This window comes from Corylus avellana, chromosome 1 (genome assembly GCF_965113065.1).
Source record: "Corylus avellana chromosome 1, dhCorAvel1.hap1.2, whole genome shotgun sequence".
In the NCBI taxonomy this organism is placed as follows: Eukaryota; Viridiplantae; Streptophyta; class Magnoliopsida; order Fagales; family Betulaceae; genus Corylus; species Corylus avellana.
The window spans coordinates 17,044,661-17,055,968 of NC_142490.1; the positions used below are offsets into that span (position 1 = coordinate 17,044,661).

Sequence of the window (11,308 nt, forward strand, 5' to 3'; positions counted from 1 at the left end):
CCTTCAAAATCTAAAGAGTATCTAGTTTTTGAATAAGAATTCTTAGGTCATTGATAGACTCAAGATCTGAAATTACATATCCGTTACTTTATTGTTATTCTTTGCTGCAACCCACTAAGTCGGGCTGCATGAGTTGGTATCAGAGCTCAATTACTTTCCATGAATGGGGAGAAGTGACCGTTGTGCAAACATGAAAGAGGTGCACATGCACACGGAGACAACACATAGGGAGCAACCGGCAATTCGCTTGTGGCACATTAGTGGTGGGCCGAACAGTTGGTGTCGCCAACCAAGACCGTGATTTGCAGAGGCGGAAGGCAAATCTATCGTTGAACGTTAGCAACACACGGAGGATCGACTTAGGGCTACGAGAGATCAAATTGAAGACCTTACTACCCAAATATCTGATTGGTGTGGTCAACATGGGAATGGATCCGAGAACCCTTTAACTGAGCGCCGAATGCACGGACATCAACACCATGCACAAGCTCATGCTATTAGGTGGGTGAATGGGTTCAAACTCAATATTCCGGAATTCTACGAGATCTACAACCCGAAGAATTTCTAGATTGGATGTTGGCTGTTAAAAACGTTATTGAATTCAACGAGGTGCTCAATGAACGATGAGTCTCTTTGGTGGCACGAACATTCCGAGGAAGAGTTGTTGCGCGGTGGCAACAACTGAAGCAAACTAAGGTGCGGTAAGGCAAATTGAAGATCAATAGTTCGGAGAAACTATTGAAATATATGCGAGTCGCTTTCTTGCCCCATAATTATACAATGGGTTGAAAATCACAGAATTAGAGACAAGAGCCTATAGCTATGACAAAGAAAATAGAAAAGTCCTACAAAATGGAGGCGTCTAAGGAGGCGGCAGAGGTCAAGCATAAATCAGTGTCCCAATACATTTGTGGTACTTGCCAACAATTTCAAACTACATGCACCATGGGAGGGAAGGGGACCAAGCTTGTCATCATTCCAAGGAGTGGTATGAATGTAGTCTAGGAGCAAGCGGTTCGGAAGCTAGGGCTCGAGACCAAGAAGCATCCTACTCGTTATCAATTGGAGTGGCTTACGAAAGGAAACGAGTAAGGGTATCTAAACATTGCCAAGTATCTTTTTCTATTGGAGCTAAATATGTGGATCATGTGTGGTGTAGCGTGGTCGACATGGCTACATGACACCTGTTATTGGGCAAGCCGTGGCAAGATGATAAAGGTGCTATCCATGATGAAACTAAGCACACGTACAGCTTCATGGTCAGTAAAATCAGATTGACGTTGCTACGTAACCAAGAGGAGGAGCCCAAAACTTTACAAGGGGACGATCAATCCTTTGTAGCAAAGCCAAAGTTGATGGGTACTAGAAGTATCATTAAGGGGGTGGTACCGAAACGGGTAAAGGAGGTGTTGGATGAAGTTGTCGACGTGTTCTCAACAAAATTATCAAAAGAGATGCCCCCATTGCGAGGCATTCAATCTCAACTTGATTTGGTGTCGGGTTCTGACCTTCCTAATCATCCGCACTACAACAAGAGTTCTAAAGAGCATGACAGATTGAGACAACAAGTGGAAGAGATAAAACTTCCAGAGTGCATGCAATTTTTCATGAAGAAGAGGAACCCTTGGAAGAGGTAAATCTTTTAGATAAAAATTGTCATAAGAAACTATCTAAAAGATTTACCTTTTCCATAAAGAAGAGGAACCCTTGGAAGAGGTAAATCTTTTAGATAAAAATTGTCATAAAAAACTATCTAAAAGGTTTGTCCTTTGATTTGAATGCTGCGCCAATTAATTATGTTGATTTCATCGAAGTAGATGCTATTTTGTCAAATTCTTCTAACCAAATTTGTGATGAGATCTATATGGCGAAGGGGAATGTTCTATCAAAAAGTGATGGGGTCATTGCTAGTTATTTGAAGATTTTCATGGCATATGGGAAAGACAAGGCACGAGAAAAGCATGGCAAGTCTACACGGCAAGGTGAGGTGCAGGGCCTTCAACATCATTATCGCAGTCTGCTGATGATTAGAGTCATCACGTTTCTTATGGGGTGTGGCCTTGTTGTGATTTTGAGAAGAGGAGAATGGAATGAGGAGACTAGACATCCAGAGGAGCATGGGAAGAACTGGCCGAATTTGAGGACGAATTCTCTCCAACCTAGAGAGAATGATGTAGATCCAGGACCTAAATGAGGTTTCTGGAATTGGTGTCCAGACAGGATTTCCACGTGCCCAGACATGGGCTGTGATCTTGGAGTTTCTGGAAATCCCGTTCGGAGAGGGCTGTGACCAGCTTTATTAGAAAAATCATAACTCGTGTTTTGTACATCAGATTGGAGCGATCTTGATAGAGTTGGAAAGATAATTCAAAGATCTACAAAATCCTGTCTCACAGGATTTGGCTAATTCCGATCTTTTCTAGGTCAAAACGGGCTAAAAAGAGACGATTAAAAAGCTGGACGAAAATAAAGGCAAGAATCCAATAAGGAAAGACTTGGTAGCTCTATTTGGGATTTTAATGAAGATTTTATGCGAGCAATCCAACAATCGTATATATTTTATTATTTACGTTATTTAAATTAGGATTTTATTTAATTGTAATTTTCCCTTTATTATTCTAGAACTTTTCCATAATAGGTTTAGGTTTACTTTTGCTCCAACTCCGCCTCTTACCTAATATGTAAGAGGCGGAGTTGTTATTTTATAAATCAGTTTTGATTAATGAGAATACTCAAAGTTGAGTTTATTCTTCTTTTCCTTCAAAATCTAGAGAGTATCTAGTTTTTCAAGAAGAATTTTTATATCATTAATAGACTTAAGATTTGGAATTACATATCCGCTGCTTTATTGTTGTTCTTTGCTGTAACCGACCAAGTCGGGTTGTATCATATTCCTATCAGCTTAAGCTTACGGGTCAATGGTGATTTAACATGGTATCAGAGCTAAAGGTCCTGAGATCGAACCCTTATGGGTCAATGGTATTAGAGTATGATATCAGAGCTAAAAGTCCTAAAAAGCTTAAGCTTTTAGGAAATTGTGATTTAACAGCAGATACGTAAGGTCATGAGATAAACAGCAGATACTTAAAGCTTTTAGGAAATGGTGATTTAATAGTAGACACGCAAGCTACTCATGAGATAAACATGATTTTTCACTACAAGTTATAATTAATAAGTTTGTTTTTTGTTTTCCAGGAGAAAGAACATTAGATGAATACCGTGCCCAGTGTGGTCCCCTACTTCAAGCTGCCTTAAAGGGTGATTGGTCGGCTGCTAACGCTTTTCTTAGACAATACCCAGGCTGTGTTCGAGTTCCAATAACGAAACAGCGTGATACAGCACTGCACAGTGCAGTAGCTGTAAAAGGCACCTCTTTTGTAGAAGAACTGTTGAAACAGATGAATCCAGATGATTTGCAATTAAGAAACATAAATGGAGCTACAGCCCTTCACGTTGCTGCTCAAACGGGAGATGTAAGAATCGCTAAGAAGATGGTGGAAAAAAACAAACAACTTCCATTGATGAATAATAGCCAAGGAATGAAACCGCTTCACGTTGCAGCTCATCTAGGACACAAACACATGGTCAATTATCTATTCTCATTCTCTGTGACTTCTTTTGAGGACTTGACTACCGTTGACCGCATTAATCTCCTTCATTATACTATTACCGCTGGTTTTTACGGTATGTCCTATGTTTTACTAATTGTGTGTTTGAGACAATCAATTTATTAGCATGCTATTATCTTTCGGATGGATTTTTATACAGTTAGACAAGTTACCACTTCTATTGCAATATTTTTATGGATTTTCGAACCAACATTTTTACAATGATCAGAGAATTTTTTTTTTTTTGATGCACAGGTATTGCATTGCAAATTCTGATAAAGGATCCGAACTTAGCAAATGCCGATGCTGGCACTGAATTTAGGCGAAGAGCTTTGGCAGAGTTGGCCAGAAAACCTTTTGTCATTGGCCGCCAAAGTCAGCTATCATTATGGAAAAGGCTCTTAAATTCCTGTTAGTTTGTCTCCAACCCATTCTTCTTTAAATATAACATTGCATGATATCTACTCCCTAGTCTATGAGAAATTCGGAAAAGATACGATCATGCATTTTTTATCTGATTTTTATTAAGAGAAATGCTATTTTTTTGGTCAATCTCCCCTATATATATATATATATATATTTGTTTGCAACAACAAACAACAATAGAGTTATAAATAGTGTCACAAAAAGCCTTACATCAATCATTCATCCAAAACATCTCATGAAACATCATTAAATAGTCATAGTATTTACAAAATACCTTACATTAATCACTCATCCAAAACATCTCATGAAACATCATTAAATAGTCATAGTATTCACAAAACACCTTACATCAATCATTCATCCAAAACATCTTTTTTACTTTTAAAAATATTATCTTTTTGCCCAGTAAATAAAATACTTACCTTGATCCACTTGGGTTTTCTTAACAACCTTGACCCACTTGCAAATATCTATGTATTTACATGATAAACACATAGTTAAACTCTATTATAGGCTCTAATAACTCAACTTCACCAAGATACTTGAATCCCACAAGCATCTCTCACAACAAGGGAACCCATAGAATTCTAGGGTTTCCATTTGACCACATTTTCGTTTATAATACTAACCCATAGAGAATCTAGAGGGTTAGCCACTTCAAAAATACTTAAATAAGCACTTGGACAAAACTAGGGTTTTGGGTCTTACCTTGATCTTTGATGAATTTCAAAGTTCCAAGCCACAAAACTCCAACCCAACGCTCAAAGAATGTTTAGAAGTCTTCTAAACACAAGAACCCCAAAGAAATTCGAGAGATTGAGCAAAACCCCAAAAAATCCAATTCAAACCAAGAAAGCTAAGGGTTTATGGATTCACCTCAAATCAATCGGTGAAAACAACGATCTAACCTCATGAAACACGTTCCCGGGGTTGGATTTGTCTTTGGAGACCTCAAATAATCAATACCTAAGCTTTGGGTACAAAACCTAGGAGAGAGAACAGAGAAATTCGTGTGGAAGAGGAAGAAAGGGGAAGAAAATGAGCTGAAATCACGATTCAGCCATTTATACCCGAGCCGTGACTGGACACGTTAGTGGGATGTCCTGACAGCAAAAATTCCTTGCCTTGCGTGTCTGCAAAGCTGTCCTGACACATTAACTCCATGTCCGAACACCACTCCGCAACTTTGTTTCAGTGACTATTCCACAGCCCTTATTTCCACTATAAACATTTAAGTATGTACAAAATCGAACTCCCACTAGATCAAAATTTAAAAATCCAGTTTTAGTGCAAAATATGATTTTCGGCAGCTCATGACAAAAGGTCCATCGATTTTCACCAATGTAAACCCTTTCATAAAATCCCATAAAATCACAATTGATTATCTAGTGTATGAGGAGCAATAAAGGTAAAAATTATCATGAAAATACCAATAATTGAAAAAGTCATTTTTCAGACTTAGCCAAATTTAGAACGGACAGTTTTTCCATCTAATTTTTCTTGGGCGTTACAATGAATGTTAACTAAGTCGAGCTGAGTTTATACTAGTATTTATTGTTAATAATTAAGACTAGTTTCATGTTCACGAATGACCTTTTTAATAATTAAGTCGAACTCAAGTCGAGTCCAAACATGTTAATGAGTAGCTCTATTGATTTAACAGCCCTATATAGGAGGATACCCATGAGAAGAAACATATTGATAGAAAAATTGATATCTTGAGCCCACATAATTATCCATTAGAAGAACTCGAAAAATTTTGTGTTGAGTGTTACATAAACTTTCAATATATTTGTTACTCAGATTCGAATTAATCAATATGGTATTTTCAAAAATGAAGAGGCTGAGGTAAGTGACAAAACTGATCACTATTGAGCTATAGAACTGCATGTTTAGCCAATATAATAATCAAGTCAATATATCTATTGATATCTCCCTATAGAACCAAAATCTTACTTCATCTTGAAACACTAGTGATTAATTGTCTTTTCTTTCCTAACATAGTACATATTTCAAAAGAGATTAAAGTCTCAATTTAATGAAAGTATGATGATTTTCACTATATACAACTTACTGGCTCAGGAAAAAAAAAATACACCTTACGCTGCATTTAATGCGTTACGTTCTTTGTGCTTTTTTTTTTTTTTCTTTTTTTTTTTTAAAAAAAATTTTTTATAAAACTTTCAATAGCATCTCTTGTTATGGATCAATCTTGTTAAAATAATGTATAGATTCAATATTTATTTTTACCAAACGATCTTTGAAATACATTATTTTCCTAATCTTAGGGCACAAAGGGATGTATACCAATGATTTGATGGGGACACTAGCCCATCAGTTAGTTGAACGGCTTTGGAACATGGTTAATGAAGTGCCAAGGGAACGTTTTTCATCAAAACTGGTTCATGATTATATGACTTTACTTGTTGAAGCTGCAAAAGTAGGAAATGTTGAATTTATAATGATAATCGTACGCTCTTATCCCGATCTCTTATGGCAAGTAGATGAAGAATACGGGAGTTTATTTCATGTTGCTACTTTATATCGACAAGAGAGTGTATTCAATTTAATAGATAATATAGGTAGCATGAAGGAAAATTTTACAACCTATATCACCTTTAAAGGTGATAACATGCTGCACTTTGCTGGAAAATTGGGTGCTAATTCAGATCGATTAAATACCATATCAACATCAGCTCTTCAAATGCAACAGGAGTTGTTGTGGTTTAAGGTAAGTGTTAATATAAATTATTCAATATATATATTTTGTATTTTTGGTTGTTCATTTACACCTTGTTATTGTAGAAAATAGCAAAGATTGTGCCGCCTTCATATGTTTACATGAAGAATTCCGAGCATGAAACACCTAACGATATATTTATAAGGGAACATAAAGTGTTATATGAAAAAGGTGAAAAGTGGATGAAGCAAACAGCAAACTACTGCATGGTTGTGGCAACATTGATTGCTACTGTGGTTTTCACTGCAGCCTTCACTGTACCCGGTGGCAACCATCAAATAACAGGGAAACCTCTTCTTTTGAATAGTATTTCGTTTAAGGTATTCTTCATATCAAATGGCATAGCATTGGTCTTCTCTTCAACTTCGATCTTAATATTCTTGTCAATTCTCACGTCACGTTACGGAGAGAAGGATTTTTTCAAGTCAATACCTCTAAGGTTACTGTTTGGACTTGCTGCACTCTTCATCGCTATAGCAGGCATGGTAATAGCCTTCAGTGCAACCTTCTTTTTGGTATATTACAGTGAAGCAAAATGGGCTCCGATTCTTATTACTTCTTTGGCTTCTATCCCAATAATTCTTTTTGTTTTAGCACATTTTCGACTTTATGTTGATACAATTCACTCAACATACTGGTCTAGATTTCTTTTCCGGTCACACAAACGTAAAATTTTCTAGTGGAAGATGCTAATTGGGAAATTGATGAATAGAAAATATTGTCAGAGGTGATCAAGGGATTTGAGTGAGGAAGCCCAGGGAAAGAATAAAGCAAATCAGGACTTTGAATTTTTCATTTGGTTATTTCCATTAGGACTTTTCCTTTGGTTTATGTGATATATGTATTTGGCATTGTATTTACCTTAGTAAATTGAAAGTCTCTTTTAACACAAGTTTCAGTCATGGCCGAGTGAGTCTCGCTTACAGATTGTCTCATGTTAGATTTTTATTGTTTGAGAACGAGTAAAATTTTGATCAAATGGCTCTTCTCCAATATTATTTATCATATATATATATATATATATATATATATATATATACACAAAAAATATAGGTAAATATCGTCCTACATTAATTGTTCTAATATTAAAATAATTAATAAGAAAATTCGAAAAATAATCACATAGTCTTAACTGTTAAATATAATGAGAACTCACCCAATGAACTAAAGTCTTCAATTCAACAAGTGAAACATATAAATAATGTTGAAAAAACATTGACGATTGGCGTCTGAATGTTGTCTTCCCGAAATTCTACCATAATTACACATTCGAGTTTTTGTTTAATAAGAGAAACTGATGCGGTGTGACTTAGTAGGCTGCAGCAAAGAACATCAATAAGCAGCAGATATATATTTCTAGATCTTAAGGCTATCAAGTAATCAAAGAAATCTTCTTAAAACAATAGATACTATCTAACGTTTAAGGAAAAAACACAAAAGAAACTTAACTCTGAGTATTCTTATTCATCAAAATCAAGAATAAACAACTACTTTATGTAGAGGCTATAAGCATATATTTATAATCCAAAACCCTAAATCTAATAAAATATGACATAAATACACCCAAAACTCTAAACCTAATAAATTAATGAAATAAAGACTCCCAAAATCTTAATCCTACTAAAACAATGAAATAAAGTCGGTTTAAGTAATTAAAAACAAAAAAGATAACATAATGTCCCGTGTGTGCTCGATTGTAGGCACAAGGGCGATCGATCGCAGACCTAGCGCTCGATTGCAGTCACAGCGTGCTCTCAATCGCAGTACCAGACGCTACGACTGTTATCCAATCTGCATTATTCTCCCCTGGTTGGAGAGAATTCGTCCTCAAATTCGGCCAGTTCTTTCCACGGTTCTTCGGATGCCTAGTTAACTCATTCTACTCGCCATTCCTCAAGATCAAGACAAAATACCACCCCACAATAAGCGTGACACTTCTCATCATTGAAATTCCTTGATGGTTGTTGTGAGAGCCCCCCACACTACTTGGCAATATCTCGAATTTGCCGTACTTCTCTTGTTCCTTCTCTCTTCCACATGACATGAAAATACTCTAGAATGTGTCAGCCATTGTTTCCTTTGTGAACATATAATTTTCCTCATCCACATAAAACTCATCATAATCTTCATTAGGAGAATTTAAAATATCTTCAACACCAAGGAAATCAACATAATCAACCTTTTCACCATTAAAATTAGGCAATCAGCCTCTTCACCATTATAATCTTTACTTTATAGAATACATTATTAAATGCAATGGCCATAGGCTAGATGCCCTCTCGTGTATGGCCTAAGGTGAGCAACTCGAAATAAACTAAGTAAAACTTCACTTAAAAAATCTTTTATATATAAACAGAAAGATTGTTATTTTCTACAAGCCAGACTTTCCCTCAATTAACTTCTTTTCTTCCTTCTACTTTATTTCCCTGAACTTTCAAGTTATCTCCCAAATTTATTGATTTTGCTGTTGATGATCATACATGATACACATAATCAAATGAGCTATGGACAATGCAGTTGTTATTTTATTTTATTTTTTATACTTTTATTACATTTATTGTTAAAATTATTGTGGCTGTAAAGTTGCCAAGCAAATTGTTTATTCTGTAGTATATGATTTGGAAAAGAAAAATAAAAGATAAAAGTACAAGATGTTGTGCCTTAATTTGGTTGATTGCATTTTATTACAACTTTCGTTTATATTAGCATCCAACGATAGATAGGATTGTGCTCGGATTAAAATAATTAATACGGGAATTTGAAAAAGAATCACGAAGTCTAATTTACTGTTAAATATTATTGTTGGGTTATGGATCAGCCATGGTCAAGCCCAACAGAGCCCTAACCCGGTCCAAGGCATAAGCCCATTAAAAACCAAGTCAACAGTTTCACCAAGACTCAATCAACAGTCATCACCAGTTCACCACATCATCAACATACGTATCCTCTCCCCATGATGCCACCAAGGCAGCTGCTCCCTAAAAGCCTATAAAAGGGAGTTCAACACATTCGGTGTAAAGGATCAATTTTTATTCTCAGTATTGGTAGCTCATGCTGCCTTCAGACTCCACTACTAACTTAGGCATCGAAGAGTCTCGGCATCCGGCCTAGAGATCCCTTTGAAGCTTTTTTTTATGTTGTAGGAGCCTGAAGATCGACAGCAAAAGACACCCCGAAGAACATGAAGATTACACCAATCAAAGACTATTGGAGGAAAAAAAGGGCATCAACAATATGAACTAAAGTCTTCAATTCAGTAAGCGAATCCTATAAAAGTTTCAATGCCATTTATTATTAAGAATATTGGTAAAATAATTATATAAATTTAATATTTCTTTATTACCAAACCATGTCTAATTTCTGAATAGATTCAAAGGGATTGGTAGAAAAGATTTGATGAAGACATTAGCCCATCAATTAGCTTAACTTTCAAGTTATCTCCCAAAGGTGGAGATGTTGAATTTCTAATTATACTTATCCGCTCTTACGCAACGCTCTTAACTGTTTATCTACTGCCAAAACTTTCTGGAAGTAACATTGAGACCCAACCCTAGTATCCAAAATCAAGAAGTGTACTCATGATTCCGAAAATAAGGAACAAAAGTGGAAAAGCAACAGGTAAAGTCACATTAATTAACAATGATGGCCATGCCACATAAATACATTACTATTTTCGTTTTTCTAAAACTGCAAATTGGAAAGTTACACATGCATGCATTCATCACGAAAAACCAGTTAGCATTACAAATAATTGAGGGTTGATCATATCATACTAGCAAAATATTAGTTTTAGCCTATAAATTAGACTTGGTTCCTATCAAAATAAACTTATGTATATCTACCCAAAGCCTTGTTGAAATAATCTGGAACATTGAGAGTATTTGTTGGTGGTCTTGGGCCTTAACCTCAAAAGCTAGTTCAAGAGGTGAGGCTTTACCTTATACTTATAAATTGACCACTAGCCCCTTCCACAACTGATGTGGGATAATCCCAAAAATCTCTCCCTGGTTGAACCTGGGCTCTGATACCAATGTTGGTAGTCTTGAGCCTCTCTTAACCTCAAAAGCTGGCTCAAAAGGTGAGGCTTTCTTGTAAACTTATAAATTGACCACCAGCTCCATCCACAATTGATGTGGGATAACCCCAACAATCTCTACCTCACATATCGGGCCCTAGGTCGGAGCATTGTTAGACTGAGACTTGTTGGTTGAACCTTATCTCTGATACTAGGGTTGGTGGTTTTGGGCATTTCTCAGCCTCAAAAGTTAGCTTGTTGGTGGTTTTGGGCATTTCTCAACTTCAAAAGTTAGCTTAAGAGGTGAGGTTTTTCTTTACACTTATAAAGTGACCACTAATCTCTTCTACAACCAATGTGAGATAACCCCAACAATCTCCTTCTCACACATCGGACCCTAGGTTGAAGCAGAGAAAACTCATTTCTCCCATGGACTATTGGGCCGAGACTTATTTGTTGAACCTGGGCTTTGATACCAGTCTTGGTGGTCTTGAGCCTCTCTCAACTTCAAAAACTAGC

The 11,308-nt window shown here is 36.3% G+C and overlaps 2 protein-coding genes across 2 annotated transcripts; both read left to right on the forward strand.

The window, feature by feature from the left end:
- The first annotated feature begins 1,864 nt into the window (after nt 1–1,864).
- LOC132169282 (uncharacterized) lies at nt 1,865–4,024 on the forward strand. Its single transcript, XM_088513791.1, has 3 exons — nt 1,865–1,982; nt 3,196–3,684; nt 3,864–4,024. Exons 1-3 carry the CDS (start codon nt 1,865–1,867, stop codon nt 4,022–4,024), a joined length of 768 nt encoding a protein of 255 aa, XP_088369917.1.
- Nucleotides 4,025–6,322: 2,298 nt separating this feature from the next.
- Nucleotides 6,323–7,531, forward strand: LOC148588009 (uncharacterized). The gene is made up of 2 exons (XM_088512279.1): nt 6,323–6,765; nt 6,840–7,531. Exons 1-2 carry the CDS (start codon nt 6,334–6,336, stop codon nt 7,452–7,454), a joined length of 1,047 nt encoding a protein of 348 aa, XP_088368405.1. The 5' UTR covers nt 6,323–6,333; the 3' UTR covers nt 7,455–7,531.
- The last annotated feature ends 3,777 nt before the right edge of the window (nt 7,532–11,308 follow it).